Source organism: Musca autumnalis, unplaced genomic scaffold (genome assembly GCF_047663935.1).
Source record: "Musca autumnalis isolate F117 unplaced genomic scaffold, ASM4766393v1 scaffold_2, whole genome shotgun sequence".
In the NCBI taxonomy this organism is placed as follows: domain Eukaryota; kingdom Metazoa; phylum Arthropoda; class Insecta; order Diptera; family Muscidae; genus Musca; species Musca autumnalis.
Genome location: NW_027411755.1, coordinates 177,774,482 through 177,798,847, shown reverse-complemented (window position 1 = coordinate 177,798,847; position 24,366 = coordinate 177,774,482). Strand labels below are relative to the sequence as shown.

At 37.4% G+C, this 24,366-nt stretch overlaps 1 protein-coding gene across 11 annotated transcripts in view; it reads left to right on the top strand.

Moving 5' to 3' along the window:
* The first annotated feature begins 763 nt into the window (after positions 1-763).
* Tep2 (Thioester-containing protein 2) overlaps positions 764-24,366 on the top strand; it is a 109,156-nt gene continuing 85,553 nt past the window's right edge. For all 11 annotated transcript variants that reach the window (XM_073970093.1, XM_073970094.1, XM_073970086.1 and 8 more), the window contains exon 1: positions 764-1,033. In XM_073970093.1, the coding sequence (XP_073826194.1) occupies positions 969-1,033 (65 nt within the window). In that variant the 5' untranslated portion in view covers positions 764-968. The remainder of the gene's footprint in view (positions 1,034-24,366) is intronic.

Below are 24,366 nucleotides of genomic sequence, written 5' to 3'. Positions count from 1 at the left end.
TAAAAAACTTCACCACCAAGAATTATGGACATACATATGTCCACGTTTTGATATCGCCCCGAATTTTGGTATAGCTTCCATATTAAAGTACTGCTAGATGGTGTAGGGTATTACATAGTCGGCCCCGCCCGACTTTGGTCTTTTCTTACTGGTTTTGACTTGAATTATTAATAATAGTATATAGAACATAATTGAAAAAAAAAATACAGAAGAACATGTATTGGAATATAAAAGTTATAGAGAATTTTTTAAAAATAGAATCTTTTACGATTTGTTCCTTATCCACACTTAAGACACAAATGTGAAATATTGTACACCATATGGAACAAAGTGACAAATATTGTTTCTGTCTTTGCCTTATTTAAGTAAAAACTTTTAATTTGAGAATTAAATTTCTGATTTTTGAACTTCTAAGTTTATAAAATATTAATTCCATTACTGAAAAAATGTATGCTTTCCTGTCGAAGAATGGATATTTCGAAAACGGGAGCAGATAGGAGAAATGCGACCATAGAAACCGTATCTCAAAATTTCAAAAATGGCATATGGAACTCTTAAGCATGATACCAACGATATGTTAACATGCATTTTTCGAATAAAAATTAACGACATTTGCTTCCATAGATAACGATACTGTTTTTCCTCCACACATATTCATGTTTCTTATTAAAAGCCGAAACAAATATGCCATCAATATTGTTTGGCATTTCCAAGAAATAAAAAAAGTACCGTGTACATATTGTCTCATCACTGGCCACTCATCGTAGCGTTACGACTCAGCCAAAGTTGTATTCAAATGAGCTCTGCCATTGCTAGGCGATGGTCAGTCACAGTTTTGCTTAGGTCGGTTGTGGTTCGTTTATAGTTGGCGTACGGTCTCTTCTTAAAGCATCTTGAACAATAAATTCGACAAAACGAAAAAAAAACATAAAATCAATCAAGTTTTGATCATAACTAACTACAGAAAAATGAAGCGAACAATTAGCTTCGCTTTTGTATTTTTACAAATTTTAATATTTGTCAATGCTACCGGGTAAGTCAAGTGCAATATTTGTGAATTCCCTAAAAGCAATATGGATGGATAAGTTTGGCTTAGTTTATGTGCCATTTACCGATCGTCGGTGTAATGGTTTTCCCCCACGGCGAATTGTACGATGTTGTTTTTTTAAGAATTGGTCACGTTCCTCCTTGATATGAATCGTATTGTAAACAATTATTGTTTGAGTTTTGGTTTTGTTGTTATTTAACAATAAAAAAAAAAAAAACAAACAAAAAAACCCGGACCACAAAAGTGCAATTGAAAAATGGATTTTTGTTGTACTCGATTTTGATAGATTGCTAAATATTTTTTTATTTACGAAAAATGTATTGAATCTTCAAATGGGTGCAAATATGGTGAATATTTCGCGTGTGCTGCATTTACAGATATCTCCCCAAAATCAACACGAAAAGTTAGTTACATTGCTAATGGTTCACTTAAATGATGTTTAGAATCTAAATGTGGAGTCGAATGTGAACTGGTCAAGTAAAATGGATTAAAAAAAAACAAGGAACAAGTAAAAAAGTATCAGTCGGCTTTGCCGACAGTGATATACCCTCAGCCTATGTGAATTGAAACTTTCATCTGCGGACAGATCGAATACCGGCTACAAAACCAAACTCCTATTCCCCAAAAATTATGTGGTCCTTTTTAGACATTACATCTTGCCGACAAAAATGTGAATAGATGAAGGAATTGGTCGACATAGTCCATTTTGGAAGTAGATTTTATTTTGGGAATCATTTCTTTTCGATATATATCGCGCCCACTAGTAATTTCAGTTGGACACCGTACAACTTGAAGCGTTTGGACCACTATGTCAGGAAGCATGGACTTGCCTACGAAAAACATAATATTGCTGTAAACAGGACCACAACGGGTAGCATTGATATAAATTTCCAAAGGATCTTCGAACACTTCGAGCACTTAAACAAACATGTTGAACTTTTGTGGGGGAGGTACCCTAACACAGTGCATGCGCCGAACGAAAAAAATCAAAAAATTCATTTCATAATTTTAGGAATTTAAAGTCAATCGCTTCTAAACATTCCAAATTTTTCAAAACTCAACCTTGATATTCCATTTTTCGCGGTTCTCAAGGAGAAAAAGCCTTACAAACATGACCGATTTTGGAGAAAAATCTGTACTTGACAAGTAAAAAAGTATCAGTCGGCTTTGTCGACAGAGATATACCCTCAGCCTGTACTTAGGGGGTTTTCAAAATTTTGGGCGTAAATATCCGAGTATTTACCCAAATGTTGGGTAAAAACTCTTTATCTGCCGAAGCACTTGACGTAGGCTGACGAAATTTCGCTAAAATCCTACTTATATCAAAAGAACATCTAGTATTGAAAATGGGGTCCACGTTTTGATATAGCCCCTATATAACCGTACCTCCCGATTTCAGAAACCCTTGTTGGGGCTACAAGAAATCGTGGACCTACGTCGACAATTTTTTTGAAAGGATTTTTTATACATATGGGGAACTCACTGTACCAAATTACAGTCAGTATGATTGTAAAATGTGGCTAATAGGTAAAAATACCTTAAATCGGGAGGTACGGCTATATGGGGGCTATATCAAAACATGGACTCAGGGACTCCATTTTCAATACCAGATGTTCTCTTGATATAAGTAATATTTCTGCCAATTTTCGTCAGCCTACGTCAAGTGGTTCGGCAATTAAAGAGTTTTTACCCAAGGTTTGGGTAAATACTCGAAATCGGGGTACGATTATATGGGGCCTATCAAAAAGCGTGGACCTACGTTGACACATTTTTGCAATGATATATTATACTCCTTCAGGACTCACTGTGCCAAATCACTGACAATTTGGTTGTAAAATGTGGCTAATAGATGAAAAATACCTTAAATCGGGAGGTACGGCTATATGGGGGCTATACCAAACCATGGTGTTAAAAATATGCAACACAATTGTTAAAATAGTAGTCTTTGCACAAAAGAATGACGCAATAAAAGGTTTCTGTTTGCATTATTGAATTGTACGAAGTAGGCCTTGGCTAATACATTTTTATTTTGGTTTCTGTTCGTCATGTAAACATTGTTTTGATTTTAGAGCCTTTAAAATTGTCTTGCTGTTAAGATCTAATAAATATTCAATCGAAAGTTTGTCTGTGTGTTTTATTCCTATCCGTCGTACACTAAAATAACGTACCGCTCCAGGTACGGTATCACTAAAAATATTTTAGTGTACCGTTCCGGAGCACAACCACTAAAAAATATTTTAGGGTACCGTACCGGAGCACAACGAAAATCGTAGTGAACCGCAGTCGGAACACTAAAAATCGTAGCGTACCGCAGTCGGTACACTAACACTACGATAATCATACTGTACCGCAGTCGGTTCACTAAAAATCGTAGTCGGTACACTAAAAATCTTTGTGTACCGCAGTCGGTACAGTAAGATTTTCGTTGTGCTCCGGTACAGTATCACTAAAATATTTTTTAGTGTTTGTACGGTACGGTACATTATCGAAGCGTACCTATCCACCTTGGTACGGTACAGAACGATACCATAGTGTTTATTTTCGAACACTGCTTCCATGTCCCAGGCAGGACATAAGATAAGGAATTCTGTGTGAATCTAAAGTAAATTAGAGAGGAAAGGAAAAGAATTGTGTAAATTGTACTGGAAGAAAATTTTCTGTGTGAAAAAAAAAAAATAATTTTGACAATGAATTTGCAAATCGAGAAATTGGACGACGGAAATTACGCCACATGGAGCGTTCAGATGAAAAGTGTTCTAATTCATTCGGATTTATGGGGAATAACATGTGGCAGAGAAGTAAAGCCTGGAGGCAATGAAAAGCGTTCTAAAGGCCTGCGTACATAAGCTGCTCTGCCTGATTGCCTTGCTTTCCTGCTTCATTTTTGACATAATAAAAATAAAAGAATAAAGAAGGCCGAGGAAATTTCGAACTGGGTTGCCCTTTTCTTTTTTATTCTTTTATCAGAAGTAAGCAAGGTAAGCAGGCAAGGCAGCTTATGTACGCAGGCTTTTATTCATTCGGATTTATGGGGAATAACATGTGGCAGAGAAGTAAAGCCTGGAGGCAATGGAGCAGCAGTTTTTGGAAACAAAGGATGAAAAGGCTCTGGCATTGATATTGCTCTACGTGAAGGCAAATCAGATTAATCATGTGAAAGCGTGTACATCGGCGGCTCAAGCATGGGTAAAGCTGAAAGAAATACATCAGCCGAGAGGACCGGCACGCAAAATAATGTTGTTTAAGAAACTGTTGCAAATAAAATTGCGAGATGGAGGTAAGATAATGGATCATCTTAATGAATTCAGCAATATTTTGGTAAGTCTGCAATTGGGTGAAGAAATTTTGGTGATAATTTTGTTATCAAGCTTGCCGAAGAGTTACGAAAACTTTGTGGTTGCGATAGAGACTCGCGATGACCTACCTTCTTTCAGGACATTGAAGGTGAAATTATTGGAAGAAGGAGCAAGAATAGATGAATCCGGGATTGAGGCAAATGGTAGCCAAGCTGGAGAAACGCTTATGCAAACAAGGGGAAAGCCGTATAAAAAAACAAAAGAACAACGTCCAGATAAAAGCAAGTGGAAAAATCAAAACGGTAAGAAATGTTATGACTGTGGTCAACCAGGACATTTTGCAGCTAAATGCCCGCAACAAAAGAGAGTTGAGAGTAGTTCCTGCCTTATGACACAGTTACTGGGAGCTAATAACACAGAAGATTCAAATGAAAGGAATTGGTGCATTGACAGTGGAGCGACTAGTCATTTTTGCTGTGTGCGTGAATTATTCAAAACTTATCGGGAATGTCAAGAGGTAGTGATATTACCAAACAATACAAATGTTAAAGCTATCGGTCGCGGAGATGTTTATCTTGAAGAAGTAAATTTGACTTTGAAAAATGTGTTACATGTAACGTCCATTCCGCATAATTTTATATCGGTATCAAAAGCTACAGACAATGCCGCAAGAGTGATTTTTAAAAACAATACGGTAATAATATGGGATGATCAAAATAAGTGTGCTTATAAAAAGGTTTGTACATATATGAAGGTGTTAAAAAATCCCAAAATAAGTGTTACAACGTGTCGCGATTAAATGAAGAGGCATTAAAATGGCACAATAGATTCGGACATGTGAATATCTATTGCTAGAAAGAAATGATAAAGGAAAAGACAGTGCGCGGTATAAACATCAAGGGAATGAGTGACTCTATAGAGTGTGTTACGTGCGCAAAGGGAAACATCTGTGTGAAACCGTTCCCTCAAATGTCTGAAATCGTGCTAAAGAACCGCTAGAAATAATTCACAGCGATCTTTGTGGTCCCATGAATGTATGCTCAAAAGTAGGTTCGCGATATTTTGCTACATTCATAGACGATTATTCGAGGTATACATATTAGCATTTATTTCTTAAAATCAAAAGACGAAGTGTTCGGTGCATTCAAGAATTTCAAGGCGGAAATTGAAAAGCAAACTGGTAAACGTATTAAATGCTTGAGAACAGACAATGGCCGTGAGTACGTCAATAAAGAGTTTGATAAATTTTTACAAGAAAATGGTATTAAGAGGCAGTTGACGGTTACTTATACGCCACAACAAAACGGTGTCGCCGAAAGAGCTAATCCGACTTTGGTCGAAGTGGCAAGGACAATGGTAATACATGCAGGTATGCCAGAATCGTTTTGGGCAGAAGCGGTAAGAACAGCTGCATATATAAGAAACCGCACAACAACTAAAATTTTGAAAAATAAAACGCCATATGAGATGTTGAAAGGGTTTAAGCCAGCTGTAGGACATTTTAAAATTTTCGGATCAAAGGCGGTAGTACTCAACAATAACAAATCACCAGGTAAATTTGCACCAAAAGGAATCGAATGTATAATGATTGGTTACAGCGAAGAATGTAAGGCCTATAGATTATACAATCCAAAAAATAACAAGTTTATCGCCGGAAGAGACGTAGAATTTTTTGAGAATTCAATGGATGAAAGTAAAGACTGCAGTAATTAAACTTTTGGTTATGGAGGTGCAAATTTAGTGGAGCCAAGTGATTGTCAAGAAGGAGAAAATGAAGTTTCATTTCAAAATTTTGATAGAATTCAAATTGAGCCAAGAAATATTTCTCAAGAAGAAGATGAAAATGTGTTAAAAGAAGAAATGCAATTAGGTTGTGCAGAAGTTCGTCAGCCGCAAAATGAACCTATGGAGAATAATTAAGCTGAGATTATAAGAGAAGCTGAACCAATGAGGAGAGGTCCAGGAAGACCACGAATAGTGCGTGATGGTAGACCAGGGAGGCCAAGAGAGGCATATAATGAATTGAATGCTGTGGGTAAGTGTGATATTGAAACCCCAGAAAATGCGGAGCAGGCATTGAATGGTCCCTACGCGGATGAATGGATAGAATCCATGAAGGCCGAATATGATTCTTTGATTAAAAACAAGTAAAAAAGTATCAGTCGGCTTTGCCGACAGAGATATACCCTCAGCCTGTGTATATTGAAACAATTTTTTTTTTAAATTTTGTGCGTTTGAACTGACAAAAATGTTGATTAGTATTTAATATCAAAAGTTTTGCGGAGGAGATACTAAAAAGAATGGATCTCCATCCACTACATATGGTACCATAGGGGTTTTTTAGACCTTCAGGGATGTTTGCTCAAGAAGTATGAACTTGCCCCTGAAACAACTTTTACCATCGCAATTGAGGCAGCAATGCAAGTTGCTTCAACAAAAATCAAAGTGATTCGAAAGCAGGTCTTAAAGTGAACATGTATCCGAAATTTTGAGTGGGAGGTACCGGATGGAGTGGACAAATATAGTCCATATTTGAACCTGATCTATATCTGGTAGATATATTAGGATGTGTAAAGTATGGACTAATTCGGCCACTCTCTTCAAGTGTTATCGTACGCACAATTTTTCCGAACATTTTTGAACTTTTGTGGGGGAGGTACCTGGAGGAGTGGACCGATATGGCTTATCTTCGAACTTAAACTATGTTTGGACAAAATATTACTAAGGCCAAACTTTGGACCGAATCGGCAGACCTGTTCGAGAGTTATTTTGCCCTCCAACCTCCTCACGCGGGTTCATAGGGGTTTTTTTGCAACTTTCAGGCTATTTTCTCAGGAAGTATGGACTTGCCCCTGATGAAACTTATACCGTCGTATGGAGGGCAGTGAATACAAGTTGCTAAAGCAAAAATCAAAGCGATTCGAGAGATGTTCCTAAACTGAACTTTTCCAAAATTTTGTGTGGGAGGTACCCGACGGAGTGGACCGATTGAGTCCATATTAAAACCTGATCTAAGTCTGGTACACGCTCCACGATGGGCAAAGTATGGACCAAATCGGTTACACCCTTCAAGAGTTATCGTGCGTACAAATTTTCCGAACATTTTCGAACTTTTGTGGGGGAGGTACCGGAAGGAGTGGACCGATATAGCTCATCTTCGAACTTAAACTAAGTTTGGACAAAATATTACGAAAGCCAAAATTTGAGCCGAATCGGTTCATCCCTTCGAGAGTTATTGTGCGCTCCAGCCAGCCAGACAGACAGACAGACGGACGGACATTGCTCAATCGACTCCAAATTGTCTGAAACACATTTCGTCCAAACATACTTGGGGTCTAAAACCATTATTTCGATGAGGCACATTTTGCCCGTATGAAAGTGTATATGGCGAATAACAAAATTCCTTTACAATTCCATTTGAAAAAAATTAAAATTTTTTTTTGCGAGCACATCTACGATTTTTTGTATAGAGGTAAAGGAAAAAAATCCGGTTTCAAATCTACTCGCGTTCACGAAATTGGCCAATGCGCGCAAAAGTTATAGCGGTTTTTATTCTCATATAAAGAAAAAATATTTAAAAATATCTTTTTTGTTGTTATGAGAAAATGTATGCATAAATCGTTAACAGCATTCCATATCTATTCGTGGATGTTTAAAAAGTTATTAAATTTATTATTATTTTCGCGGAAAATCAACAAATAGTAAAAAAATTTTGAAGTAAATCCAAATTATCCTTTCCCAGAATCCGCACAAACCCTCAAAAAATAAATTAAAAAATATATGCGGAATCTAGACAATGCGTAGAAAAATATGATACCAAATTTATGGAGATTGGGTACATAAATTGCATATTATAGCAACAACAAAAGAGAAAAACTTATTGTTGGAAAATATTGTTGCAAATATTTTTTTGGTTTGATTCTAAAAATTCGAAAAAAATATTTCGGAGTTCTCCAACTATTTTGCTAAAATCCCACAGAATAATGAATGTATACTGTTAAAACTTCATCAAAAAATATGGTTTACAATCGCGAGAGTTTAACTGATTACTGTGATAACTTATATGTGTAGGAAATTAAGAGTAATATTGAAATTACAATCATTCAATTAATATTAAAATTAAAAAGCCCGTTATTCGCGAATTAGTTAAAGTCGGTTGATGCGCATTCGTTTTTGGATACAGCGAATCAATCTCTTTCAAAATTTATGCATATTTCGATGTTTCACTCAGGGGCCATTGTGTGCCGCCAGTTGCATCATACACTGCAAAAAACCTTAAAGTTGGTAAAAGTCGCGCAATGTGCATACGATTTTGATGCGCATCCGGTTTCATCAGCGCCTATCAAAAATACGTCAAAATATAACAATTTTAATTAGATTCTTCAAGAACCGCGGATGTGCCTCCATATTCAATTTTTTGTGAAAGACCCATATTACTCGCGTATCTCTTTTCTTTTATGACACGCGTTTTCGCAAATATTATAATCGCAAGTAAAGGATTCCATTTATGTAAAAAATTTTAAAGAAAATCGCGGTTTAGTACGCGGATTTGACAAAATATATTTTTGCTGATTTTCCGATTTTCAAGGTATCTATATCCGCGGTTTTAGTAGATGGACTCCATCGCGGAAGGCTTCATTAGAACCGTCGCGTAAAAAAACTAAATTCACGCGGGTTTCAAAGGAAATGGAATGACAGTTGTAAATTTTACACGCAAAAAATAGGTTTTGTAAGAAAATTCACGCATCAAATTTTGGCCTTTCGACTCCAATTACAAGGATGCTTTAAGGAGCACACTCATGAGATATGCATCAAACGACGTAAAATCACGAGTTCTATAATCGTGTTAAGAGTTTGGAATATTATCTTCTTGCGCGTCCGGATTATTAAAAAAATTCAAAAAACCCCGAAATTCCGGCTTCAAAATGTCAGCATCAATTTTAGGTGGATACAGTGGATATATCGAAAAATCATACACTACAATCTTGTTGCGCATGGAGTATTCTGTGATTCTTTCTTTGGGGATAGGTCTATAAAATGTAAGGTTAAGCCAAAAATCGTATGGGAACATAAAAAAACTTGTTGGCTTCAACCCATTTTTACTCATTTTTCTACATTGATGCCAACACAGCTTCCACGAAAATTAATTTTAATGGTCGACATTATGGGATCCCTCCTAAAACACTTCATTTTAAAGAATTGTAGTCATACTTTATAGAATATATTAACAGTTCGCGAATTCTGATAGGGTGAAACTCGGATTCATCGATTGCAAAACATTTTTGTTATTCGCCATATACCCTTCATAGCCTAAAGGCTGAGGGTATAATAATACTTGGGACTTGGTGGATTTGCCCAAAGGTCAGAAGGCTATAGGTTGCAAGTGGGTCTATTCTGTGAAAAGGATGTTGAAAAATTGAAATATAGATTGGTGGCAAAAGTATGCAGCCAGAAATATGGAGTAAATTATAAGGAAACATTCTCACCAGTGGTTCGATATTCGAATATCAGGTTGGTGGTTGGTTTAGCTGTTGAGCACGGAATGTATTTGCACCAGTTAGATGTGAAGTCTGCATATTTCAATGGAGAGTTACATGATGCAGTATTTATGAAACAAACACCCTATTTCGAGAATGAAAAGTACCCCAACCAAGTTCTAAAGCTAAGGAAGTCGTTATATGGGTTGAAGCAGAGTGGCCGTGAATGGAATGCCAAAATGGATATGTAATGTTTTGAAAAAGTATGGATTTACACCCTGCGTAACTGAACCATGTATCTACACAAAGCAACAACACGGTGTTCATAATATAATTGTCGTCTACGTTGATGATTTAATTGTTGGAAGTACATCGTTGACGGAGTTGAACAAGACAAAGAAAATGCTAGCTAATGAATTCGAAATTGTTGATGGAGGTGAACTTTCATATTTTCTAGGCATGGAGTTTAACCGAGAGGGTGATCTTGAAGAAGCATTCGAAGCCGAATATATTGCAATATCAGGAGCTGCAACCGAAGCTGTGTATATTCAGAAGATGTTATCTGAATTACAATTTTCAAAAGAAGGTCCTATAGTAATGTACAATGTCAATCAAAGCGCACAATGTCTTGTAGTAAATCCTACATATCATGCTAAGAGCAAGCACATTGCAATCAAATATCATCACGTCCGGGACATGGTATCTAAAGGAGAAGTCGAAGTCAAGTATATGCCAACCAATGAAATGATGGCAGATATTCTTACTAAAAATGTATGTAAAGTAAAACATTTTAAATTTGTAAATTCTATGGGATTGTTTGAAATTGTTTAATGTTTGTTTTTGTTAATTTTTTGTGAAAGTAGAATTGTGTTGAGAATGAGTGTTAAAAATATGCAACACAATTGCTAAAATACTAGCCTTTGCATAAAAGAATGACGCAATAATAAGTTTCTGATGCATTATTGGCTAATACATTTTTGTTTTGGTTTCTGTCCGTCATGTAAACATTGTTTTGATTTTAGAGTCTTTAAAATTGTCTTGCTGTTAACATCTAATAAATATTCAATAGGAAGTTTGTCTGTGTGTTTTATTCCTATCCGTCGTTCCTGGATTTCTGATACATGGACCCAGGGATTCCATTTTCAATACCTTTAATACTATTGATATAAGAAAGTTTTGAACAAATTTTGTCAGCCTACGTCAAGTGGTTCGGCAGATAAAGAGTTTTTACCTTATATTTGGGTAAATACTCGAAATCGGGTACCCTTATATGAGGGCTATAAGAAAGTGTGGACCTACGTTGACAAATTTGTGCAAGGATATATTATACTCCATGAGGACTCACTGTGCCAAATTACAGCCAATTTGGTTGAAAATGTGACTAATAGCTAAAAACATACCTTAAACCGGGAGGTACGGCTATATGGGGGCTATACCAAAACATGGACCCAGGGACTCCATTTTCAATACCTTTAATACTATTGATATTGGAAAGTTTTGAGCCAAATTTTGTCAGCCTACGTCAAGTGGTTCGCAGGTAAAGAGTTTTTACCCAATATTTGGGTAAATACTCGAAATCGGGGTACCTTTATATGGGGGCTATAAGAAAACGTGGACCTACGTAAAAATGTAAAATGTGGCTAATAGGTGAAAAATACATTAAATCGGGAGGTACGGCTATATGGGGGCTATATCAAAACATGGACCCAGGGACTCCATGTTCAATACCTTTAATACTATTGATATAAGATAGTTTTGAGCCAAATTTCGTCAGTCTACGTCAAGTGGTTCGTTTTTACAGAATTCGACTTTTTCAAGCCGCGATATCTCTGGAACCGTTAATCAAAAAAAATCTGAAGATATACTGAAATGTTTTGCGGAATCAACACATCAAAAAAATAAAGAAAATTTAAAACCATATATTAATTTAGGCTTTGTCAACTAATTACTTTGACCGTTTCCACATTTCTTTACATTTATGATAACCCCGCATTGCAAATTTCTTGGAATGATTCTACATCTGTTTGATGACTTTTATTCGTATCAGCTCACTCACTTTTTTAAAAGATTTGTATTTATATTTGAATGCAACTGATGCACATGCTTTTATTGATAACCTCTCTTCGAATCTAATTGTGTTAGCTACATTAGTGCATTCGAGGAAAAGTAAAAAGCAAGCACTTTTTCAATGTAATTAGGAAAATCCCATTATTCGTCAAACACAATTGAAGATGATATGATGTTTTTTGATGTAGGGTAAACGCTCCTATTGTCGGCCGGTTCCAGTATTCGGCCACATTTGTATTTAAAAACGAATAAATAAGAATACCGTTATTTGTATAGTCAAATAAGATTACATTTACATAAAATATACTCCCTTCCCCCTCTATAAAATTTTTCATGGTCCTGGGAACGGTATTTTAGCATTTATAGTCGTTTTTAACGGTACTGGTTTGTCAACACGTGTTGAAGTGCATTTTTTAAGAAATTTGTTAGTTTATAAATAAAAGTAAAATAAGTAAAAAATCCTATTAATTCATATCTTGTTTTGAAATGAGTGACTGCCATATTATATATTACTAAAATTAATAAGGCAGAAGTGATAAATGTTTATAAAAAATGCGAATTCTTCGTATTTATGGTATGCCGACAATAGGAACAATAAAATCACAGTTGTTCCAATAGTCGGCATAGGTATGCCGACTATTAGAACATGCCAGTTTTTACATGGTTCCTAACGTCGGCCACTAATAAAAATTTAATAGATATGTAATTTTTGTATCGTAGTTTCACAAATAAGAGTGCGAGTGAAAATACTCGAAATGGAGTACGAGCTTATTCGTAGAGTAAAAACGAGTGAAACATATTTTTTTGCCGTTTGTGTGTTTTTGCGTGTGTAGTAGCGCACAGGTTTTAATGTTCCTGTGGGCTGAATGTGGAAAGAGCAAGTTGTGCGGAGGTTCAGAGAAGGCTATCCCGAAGTTCGAAGATGGCTGATAGGCGGTCCAGAGGAGGTACTTCCGAAGTTCGGAGGAGGATGGTCGGAGGTTCAGAAGAGGTAGTTCCGTAGTTCGGAGGAGGACGGTAGGATGTCCAGAGGAGGTAGTTCCAAAGTTCGGAGGAGGGTGGTCGGAGGTCCGAAGGAGGTAGTTCCGATGTTCGGAGGAGGGTGGTCGCAAGTCCAGACGAGGTAGTTCCGATGTTTGGATGAGGGTGGTCAGAGGTCCAGTCGAGGTAATTCCGAAGTTCGGAGGAGGGTGGTCGGTGGTCCAGTGGAGGTAGTTCCGAAGTTCGGAGGAGGGTGGTCAGAGGTCCAGAGGAGGTAGTTTCGAAGTTCGGAGGAGGTTGGTCGGAGGTCCAGCGGAGGTCGTTCCGAAAGTTCAGGCTTTTAAGTGTATGGTGCACTACAGCACTTCAAATCATGATATATCTTGCACATAAATTAAGCACTGATATTTGGCTAACTCTTTGCAAAATATGATCTAAGTAGTTATTTTATTTTTCCTGTAATAACCCTTTTAAGGTGGGTAGTAAAATTTCCATTTCCAACTTAAAACGTGTTTTTCTCGAATCTTGATTTTTTGAGATTTGTCACTCTTCTAGTAAATGACCGATATTGGGAAATAAATTTCAATTCAATAAATAAAAATGTTAAAATTATTAATTTTTTGTTATATTTGTAAGGCGTATTAATGTAAATGAATTTGTCAGATTTAAGTTGTATTAATTGATATAAATATATTTATTTAGGTTTTTAGTCGTAATAAATTCTTATTTTTTTAAGTTTCTTCTTTTTTCTACAACGGTAAAAGGGGCCGACTATTGGAACATCATTGGCCGAACTTAGGAACATGCATGTCGACTATTAGAACATAGGATGTTTTTTGGAAAAAATGCAAATTGGCAATACTTATTAAATAATTAATAAAAACAAGTTTATAAATTCTGAAACATAACCCTTTAGTGATGTGTAAAATTAAATATTTACAGTAAAATTATATTCCCACAACCTGCGACACCAGTTTAAAAATGAAAAACAAGTTAAAGGGCCGACTATTGGTGCATTTACCCTATCTGTTTTTTTCATTTTCTTAATTGATACAAAATAAAATAATAAATTTTTTTTTCATATTTCCAATCCAAGTTTATCAACAGAATATGCTGACCCAACAATAAAATTAGGTTAACATTTTGTATTTATTTGTTATTGTAATTCTAAATAAAACTAAAATGATCCACCGTGAATTTGCGTCTCAGAGAGATAGTCCAAAGCAGGTTTAAAGCATCACATGGATGAAAAGAAAACAAACCACACGCCAGCTGTTGTTATGGCTACCGTTAGCTACTGATAAGACTAACAAATCAATTCAAATATCGTCAGAATATTTTTTAGCTAATTTTTGAATAAATCTTCATGGGAAACAACAAATACATACATATTTTTAATTTTTACTTTTTTACAAAGTTAATGAAATTAAAAGATAAAAGTTCGTAAAAGCTTTTGATAACACAGGTGGAATGGGCAAAAAATATTTTTGTCCAATTTTTGAATGTGAGAGTAATGGGAATATATTAATATTCAAAATGTAGTCGAATGCCCATTGACTACCTGTTAGGAATTTTTACTGAAACCACATTTTTGAGGGCCAGTATTTAAATCCCCTTTTTAAAGCTTGAAGCCCTATGAAGAGAACCATTGAATTTTCTGTGCAAAATTAACAAAACTTGGAAAAGGTAAATTAATGTACAAAAAGGAAGAGAACTTCTACAAGCTGCAAATTGAGAGTAATGGTCGCATTGGTTGCTCTAGCGGCAAACCTGCTGGTGCTACAATCATGCACCCATCCAAACGAAAGAGGACAATGGAAGCGATTTTGTCCACTCTTACCAGCTTAGACATACCTGATTGTTCCGAAAGTGCCACCGGTCTGAAAGCAATATACTGCGCCACCAGCTTTCGACGCATAGCTTACCACAGACCGACCTATCGCGTTGTATGTGGTTAACAAGGTTTCTCATACGCACCACAAGTGCTGCCGGCTAGGGACTTGAGGACCTTGTTCCTATTTCTTAACTTATCGCAGATAACTGTAGCATGCTCGGCAACTATTGCATGCTATCGAATATGACCCCCAGGACTTTGTAGTCGGAATATTTGACCTGCACAGTCAGTGGGAGCTTCATTTTCGCCATCCATGTGGTGAACAGTGTGGCTGCTGACTTAGTGGTGGATATTTTCATATTCCTCGTTAATACGAGTCTGAGTCGTGGCCGTCATCAGAATGCGAGACTCCCCTGCAGTCCCTCCAACAGCAGACGCATACGCAGCACTTAACACCAGCCGTTAGACTTTCAATCCCTCGAAATACATCCTTTTTGTAATTTAATTCCAATGGAATTCGAGGTAAGATCGAGGAAATAGTGGATTTCCTAAGTCGGGAATGCACCGACGCGACGGTGCAGGAGATATGGATGGATACAATGTACCGAGGAAGGACCGCACCACAAACGAAAGTGGGGAATTAGCATCATATTGCACCAGTATGTCCAATACAAACCTATCTCGTAATGACCCGTACATGGAATGTGTTGGGGTTGCAGGCAGGTGTGGAACTGCTGAGATAGAGTTGCTGATGGTATACATCCCACCGATAAGTAGCTGCACTCCAGGTTATAGACCCAACATTACCCCGCTTTTGGAAGGTCATAACCGACTGGTCCTCGGAAATGACCAGAGGGGTACAGTGCTGCCTGAGCAGATTGATAGTTCTACATTTTGCACGAGGACGCCTCTACAAGTATCAGCTGAGAGTTTCGCAGTTCGACAGATATAACCCAGATCATCCCAACCATTCTTATGTTCGGCTAGCAGAAAGGACGTTGCAGTTGCTCGTCGTATACCTGCTGGTCGAGTACCAGATGTGAAACTAAATTTTCTAGCACAGGCAACGGGATGAGTTTTGTCGAGCAAACCCTAACTGGTTGGTCGGCGAGAAAAAGCGGAAAAAGTGGCTAAATTATCTGAAGAGTTTAAACTTTGGAGCCGGAATAAGTGAATTGCGGGAAACGGTTATATCGCTCTCGAACCCTGCATAGAAGGAATATAGGACCTCTGCCACGTTTGGCTACGTAACGCTGACTGATCCGAAGATGTGCACAAATGATGTTAATCGACAGTTTGTCGAGCTGTCCTGGAGTGACAGGGCAAAACGTAGGCTACTAAGTCGCATTAGATCTATTCCTGTAAGGGATGGTGTTGCGAATACCATCGGGAACGGTTAATCATCCGAAGCGTTGAGACCTGATGGAATCTCTATGGTAATGCTGATAGAGCTGGGAGTCGAGTGTCTCACCAAAGTTCTCAACCTTCTGCTAACCACCCACATCGTTCCCGAAGTCTCGAAAATTGGCAGGTTGGTTCCGGTACTAAAGTCATGCAAAGGTGAATCGTATAGACCGATTAAGCTTTTGCCCCCAGCATCTGAAATAGCTATTTAGTTACCAATCATCAGCATGGGTTCAGCACGACAACAGGGTTTCACGCCATCTCCACACATGTTAGTCGAGGAATCAACCAGAGCTAGTTGTTCGATAGGACAGTGTTGGTGGCGCTCGAAATATCAAGAACCTTCGATACTGTCAAGCACTTCCAGCCTTAGTCAATCAATTATATGTGTGGACGCCAGTCGTGCGTTGAATTCACGAACAAGAAGTCACAGTCCCGTTGTGTGAAACATGAGTTCCCTAAGGTGCAATAGCAAGACCCGATTTCCGGCCAACGGTTGCCACCTCAGTGTACACTCTATTACAACAACATGGAAGCTGAGATGTAGGAATAAAGTCCTCAAGTTGCTAGCCAGCAGCACTTGGAAAACCTTGTTGACCACATATAACGCCTTAGGTCGGTCTGAGGTAAACTGTTTTCTAGACCAGGATTTTCTCTGCTTTATTTGTTTTTGAATTGTTGCTAGTTTTTCATCCATCTTAGTAATACTGGAGTCCAGGTCTTTTAGCAAGGATTACACAAACCCACAGCCAAACTCCTAGTTTAGTGTGTACCCTGCATCGCCTCTGTATAATGTGCTTACATTCTTTTTATACCCTGAACCTTATGGTTATAACTTCTTAGAACAAGAGAACGTTCGCGGAACAAAATTGGAAAAAGAAAATTTTTAATTTTTCTCTTCCAAAATGACCCGAATGGTTGTCTTAGTGATATTTATTGACTTTGATATTTATATTAAAAACTAGCAGACCCAGGTTTGTCTCTAACCTTTCTTCTCTCTTATGGACTTTGTCGAATTTTGTGCCCATTGATGCTGTTCAGGATTTACTATAGTCCACGTCCCATGTCTTAACAATAAACCAGTCTAATTATAAAAGTTTAAACAAATTTAAGTCTATTTCTCCCGCTTATTAAGACTTAGATGTTTTAGTTTTTCATGCCTGTTGGACCGTTGAACTTCACCATTTAGGGAAATTTGTAAATATATCGTATTTCTTTGTCGAGGGCGCAACCATGGCTATTTGCAAGCCGATGCACTTATAAGTTTAGCAAATATAGTGATTAGAAATAAATAGGCCCCCGAAATTCGTCTACAAATATACATACAGCATTTTGGACCACGGGACATTTCTGAATATTTTTTAAAAATTTCATGAACGTAGGTTCAGTAGTTTTGGCAAAATATGTATTGAAAAGTGTGGGAGTGGTAATCAGTTTTCTAGATATAACATATTTGGCTCCAAATAATAAGTTTGTCTTATACATATTGCGTTTTAAAGAAAGACGTGGGAAAGGTACCCAACCTCAACATTCGTAATTATTGGAAATATGAAATTTTGCAAATGTCGTGATTTTTATTTATATAGATATTACTTACTTAGCTGGCCCATTACAGAACATTTGTTCCATAGACCGAACTATGAAAAGATCTCCAATTCTCTCTGTTTCTTGCTTCGCTTTTTTGAATACCGCGCCTTGTCATCTCATCATCCACTTGTTTGCGCCATCTATTCTTTGGGCTGGCAATTCTGTGTGCACCGCCATGTGGCTCGAATTTATACGCATTTTTAGCGGGTTCATCATCGCTCATTCTTATTATATGACCTAGCCAACGCAATCGCTGCATCTCGATACGTTTAACTATATTGATGTCGTTGTATAGCAGATAAAGCTCGTGGTTCATGCGACGTCGATATTCACCGTCAACGCAGATTGGTCCGTAGATCTTTCGAAGAATTTTTCTCTCAAACACGCCAAGCACTGCCTTATCTGCTTGCGCAAGTACCCAGGCTTCGGAACCATACATCAACACGGGTAGTATCAGTGTTTTGTAAAGCGTTATTTTTGTTTGAGGAGTTGTGGCTTTGTTTTTAAAGTGCTTACTTAAGCCAAAGTAGCATCTGTTGGCCCATACAATTCTTCATTTTATTTTACAACTGATGTCGTTTGTGGTGTTTACGGCGGTGCCGAGGTATACGAAGTCTTTTACTACCTCAAAATTATAGGAACCAAATTCAACAGTTGGTCAGTTGGACGCATTGCGCGTCGACACCATCAGCTTCAGGGACGTACGCAGGATTTCATTTCGGGGGGGGCCCAACTTGACCAAAAATCATGAAAATTGAAAATGGTGTGTAGGGTTACGTAAAGCTTTTTTAAGGTTTAGCTGTTGATTTTATATGAAATATTGACACAAAGTATAAAAATTCAGTAGAGAAAGATCACAATATTTAGGATACAATTTTAACTTTTTACAGAGTATTAAATATAAGTTAAATATAAGATATTTAGAATTGAAACCACGTTTGGTATAGTCGCCATATAAAAGTTGCGCCCCGTTTTCAGTATTTTGGACCTATATGATTAAAAATATAGGTCAACGTTATGGTATATCCCAGCATTTTAAAAGTACAGAGAATTGCCATTATTTCTGCTATCGCAAGATTTTCAGTATTTTAAAGCTCTTAATCTAATTTGTAGAATATCAGCTGTAATACAGATTCCTTTTTGTGAAAGAGCCTCCATGCAGAAAGTGGTTAAAATATATCCACGTTTTAATCCAATCCCTACTTAACTCTATTCGCGAGTAGGACGAATTGAGTTATACAAGAGTTATAGGGTATAGGGGTATAGTTCGACCCGAACATAACGCCTCATTTTTTTAATTACATATCGAAATACCCATACGACTTCTATAAAGAAGAATAACACGTATCTGCGAGCACAGATTGGACTTCTATACCTAGCTATTGTGTCGATAACCTAAGAATAAACTATTCTTTAATGCCATAAAAACGCCAAATTTGATTAATTAAAAACTTTAGAAATTTAAAAACGGACGATACAGACTACGATTCATAGACTCCAAATCCTTTTAAGAGTACTGTTTGAGACTACAAAACTCATGTTTGGACTAAGCCACAGCATGGTCGATCAAATATCTCAAAAACCAATTGGCAAACTCTAGCTAAGTCGTGACAAAATAATATAAGTCGAAAATTTTCATGATTGTTGTTCCGGCTGCATTCTTTACTTTTGGTATAATGTTAAAGAACGACTTAACTAACTTTAATTGAAAGGTGCTTACACTTGGGAAGTTTTTGCAGTTTCGGAAACTACAATGTTCATAGATGAGAAAAATCCAAAAACAAGAAAAAAAATCGATGGATGGATTTTTAAATAAATCGCGGTCAAAGTTCACATATTTAGGTGTCTTTTAGGTTTTCACGGTTTTGCTTGGAAATTGCAAGTCCTATCGTAATGGGACTAAAAATGTTGTAGCTGTAAAAATTCTCTACACGATTGGCCTTTACTAGTTTTTCCTAAATTTTACCATTTTTGAGATATAGAAGTTCAAATTGGGACAATGCACTGACTGTATCGCCTCCTTATACAACAATGTCATGTATGGAGTCCTTAACTAACTTTAGTTGAAAACGGCTTACACCTGGGAAAATAGATGGAGGGATTTTTAAATAAATCGCGGTCAAAGTTCACATTTTTAGGTTCATTTTAGATTTTCAGGATTTTGCTGGATGCGGCAAGTCCTATCGAAAGGCAACTAAGGAAAATGTTGTAGCAGTGAAAATCCTCTTTAACATTTTCTTTAGTCCCATTTCGATAGGACTTGTCGTTCCCACGCAAAATCGTGAAAACCTAAAATAACCCAAAAAATGTGAACTTTGATCGCGATTTATTTGAAAATTCCTCCGGCGATATTTTTTTTGTTTTTTTTTTTTCATCTATGAATAGTTACTGCTCCCACAAGCCATTTTAGTTGGTCTCCTTAGAATTTAGAGCTTTGAAGCATGGACTTTTCCCCTCAAAATTTGATATCGCAGTAAACAAGACTACAAATGTCAAAAAAGTCCAAAGGATCAGTCTTAAGCTGCACTTATGTTGAAATTTGAGAGGAACGTACCTAAAGATGTTGGCCACACATATTCTCTTGGAACTTGTTGTACATTTGGAAAAAAATTTATTTGAAGAACTGGACCGATATAATCAATTTTGGGTTCGATATATTTCTGGAAGAAATACTGCGATGTGCAAAGTTCAGATCGAATCGATTACTACCATTTTAGCGAAATTTTTTTCTTTACGAGATCCAAAACTTTGACCAAATCGGTTGATCCGTTCGAAAGTTATCATGCGCTCCAGCCTTCCAGACAACTGAGATACAGACGGACGGTCTGTCCGTCCAAACATATCGCTCATTTACTCAAAGAGTGGCATAAATAAAAAACGGGTTTTTTGAGTTAGCAATTTCTATTTTTTCTACGACATTTATTTTATCTTGTGTCAAATTTTCATGTTGATATCTCTAAAAATCAACGAGTTACAGCTTGTTTTCTAGGAGTTTGGCATAAATCAACAAAAAGGTTTTTTGAGGTTATAAAGAACTAAAACAATTCGAATCATGCTTGATCTTGCACAGAAATTTAGCACGAATATCTGGCAAAATCTGTACAAAAGATGATCCCAATAGTTATTTTATTTTTTGTGTATTAACCTTTTTAAGTTGGGAAGTCAAATTTCATTCCGCAACTTAAAACGCGTTTTTCTCGAAACTTGATTTTTTAAAATATAAATGAGCGATATGTGCACTTATAGGGAAAAATGCAAGTGAGTATGCTACATTTAGCAGATTTTAGCAGTTTTTGACGAACACAAATTCATTTTTCTTCATAATTTTCTCCTCTTGTTTAGCAACAAGTAAAAAAAATGTTGGTGAAGGCAGCGAAACAAATTTCTAATTGGCTCTCAATATATAGTCCAGGAAGAACGCTTCATACATTTTGTCCAATAGACATTTTTCATGCACTTCCATTCCCACAATACTGAATTATTTTGGATTCAGGATGAGTGTAAATCCTCGAGACCTCAACATAGCTTGAATAAGACATAACAAATATGGAGCATATTCATTACGGAATTCGTATTTAATAGTGGAATGATGTGGCATGAAAACGTTATTCAGATTTCATTGGAAGTTTCTCCCAAAAGGAGTATACAAACAAAAAATTTGAAAAAAAAATCTTACATAACTTGACTTGAAATAAATTGGAAGTAGTGCAATGTGGACTAGTTCTGTCACGGCATGTTTTGATGCAGTTCAAACGGAGTCGTGAAAAAGGCACTCCAGTCCTCACATTTTAACTGCATTTGGATGCAATCCAAAGAATCACATCCACTTGTCACATTTAAACAACATCCGGATGCAGTTCAGCGGAGTCGTGAAAAAGGCACTCCGTTCGCTACATATTATTAGCAGTTGTTAGAGATCCCTACATGTACATAAATCAGTTTGTAGATCTGTACAGGCAGCGTCATACATTTTTTCAAAAAGAGATAAGCGTGTTAACATTTCCAAACATTTGTTAATACAAACTAAATAATATTTAATTTGTGAAAATTTTTCCGGTAACTCACGAGAAGAAATTTTCCGAATGGAGTGCTGTTGGAGTACATGTCGAAATCTTAACTGATGATGGGAAGACAACCCATTTAGCAAATGAAGCAAAAACAGTTCAGCTTGGAACAAATGGAGAGCGGAGGAAACACGCATGTTTGTGATTGAATTCAATGGAGAATTTTCATAATGTATGTTAATGTAATAAAGTTCTTAATATTTTTGTTTTACACAAATAATAAATGCATTTCATTTGTTCTGGCATATTTTGTAATGGCTTGCACAATTTCCGCAGATGGACTGCCTCCTATTCTACCCCAAAAGGGTTAGTTAAAATGTAATGCCAAAGGGTCAGTTAAAATGCAGTGCCAGAGGTTCAGTTAAAATGCAGTGCCAAAGGGTCAGTTAAAATACAGTGCAATGGAGTGCCTCTTTCAGTAGTCACGCTTTTGTAAAAATCATGAGTGAAAATGCATAATTTGATGCACGTCCAGATCACTTGTACATATCATTTAACTGCCTCTTTGGAGGCAAACTTTTTGCTGGGATAGATATATAAGTTTTCATTTGAAATCTCCTAACATAATAAATGTTTATGACAAAGAAAAAATTTAATAATTGGTTACAGTTGCTTAATAAATTTTGTTCGACCAAACCATTTCGGGGGGGGCCCGGGCCCCCCGTGCCCCCCCCCTGCGTACGTCCCTGATCAGCTTGGTCTTCTTGCCGCTTACCGCCAGACCCACTTTAGCAGATTCTCCTTCGACCTTCATAAAGGTATCGGTTACTTCTTTTACTGATCGTCCCATGATGTCTATATCGTCAGCATAAGCAAGTAACATGTGGCTATTGGTGTAGATTGTGCCACTTCTTTTGACGTTTGCCTCTCATATAACCTTTTCTAGCAGTATATAATATATAAGGTCACACGAAAGGCTGTCTCCTGGCCTGAAACCACTTTTGGTACAAAACTCTTCGGAAAGGTTCTTTCCTATTTTAACTGAAGATCTTGTGTATGTTAGAGTCATTTTACAAAGCCGAATGAGCTTTGCGGGGATACCAATTTCAGACAATGCTGGAAATACCTTTGAACGTAGCGGGCTGTCGAAGGCTGCTTTATAATCGACAAAAAGGTGGTAGGTGTCGATCTGCATCTCTTGGGTCTTCGCCAGGATTTGCCGCAGGGTAAATATCTGGTCAATGGTGGACTTGCCAGGTCTAAAGCCGCATTGGTATGGTCCAATTATTTCGTTGACCATGCGCTTTAGTCGTTCGCACAATATCCCTGACACTATCTTGTATGCGATAGGGAGAAGACTTATGCCCCTATAGTTGGAGCATAAAGTCTTACCTCCCTTCTTATGGACGGGACACAGGATGTTCAAGTTCCAATCGTCGGGTACGCGTTCTTCCTGCCAAATGGAGCTAACTAGCTGATGCATACACCTTATCAGCGTGTCGCCTCCGGTTTTAATCAGGTCGGCTGGTAGGACATCAGCTCCTGCTGCCTTATTATTCTTCAGCCGGTTTATTGCTGTCCTTACTTCATCTTGGCCGGGTGGTATACATTCAATAACATCTTCTGGGATTGGATCTGTGGTATCATCGTCGACTTCGCTGCAATTGGGTACCAACAGTTTGGAAAAATGCTCTTTCCATATCCTTCGCACACTATCTGTATCAGTTACCAGATTACCTTACTGGTCTCTACAGGAGGATGTGCCAGTTCCAAAGCCATCAGTTTGATGTTTCACTCCTTGGTAGAATTTTCGGACTTCATTCTGTCTCCTGTACATCTCGATTTGTTCACAGTCCCGCTTTTCCATCTCTCTCTCTTTTTGCTGCTGAAAAGACGTTTTTCCTCTCTCCTTTTCTCCCGATACCTCTCTCGTGCGCTACGCGTTGCTACTGATTGTAAAGTAGCCTTATACGCGGCATTTTTCTCTTCGGTAGCAGCACGGCACTCCTGGTCATACCATGGATTCCTTGGTGGAGGTCTCTGGTATCCAAGTACTGATTCTGCGGCTATTTGCATGGAGTGGGCAATGTTTTGCCATTGTCCTGATATGTTATCGGGACGAGGAGTGCTTTGATTAAGCAGTTAGTCCAGTTGAGTGGAATATGCTGTGGCTATCTGTTGTGATTGCAGCTTACCGATGTCCAACTTCCGTGTTGTGTCTGTTCGCACTTTATTTGCCACGTTTAATCTGACACGTACCTTTGTTGCAACAACGTAGTGGTCCGAGTCTATGTTTGCACCTCGGAACGATCGTACATCCAACACACTTGATGCATGTCTTCCATCTATCACAACGTGATCAATTTGATTTCTTGTTCTTTGATCTGGCGACAGCCAGGTGCCCTTATGAATTTCCCGTCTGTTGGGCCAAAGATATTCTCCTTTCCAATGTTGGCATTAAAATCGCCTAGTATAATTTTAATGTCATGGGCAGTGCAACGGTCATAAGTTTCTTCTAAGCGCTCGTAAAAAATATCTTTGGTCTGTTCGTCCTTGTCTTCAGTGGGAGCATGAGCGCAAATAAAGCTGATGTTGAAGAATTTTGCTTTTAATCGAATTGTAGCGAGTCTTTCATTCACTGGGGTGAAACTGGAGACCAGATGTTTTA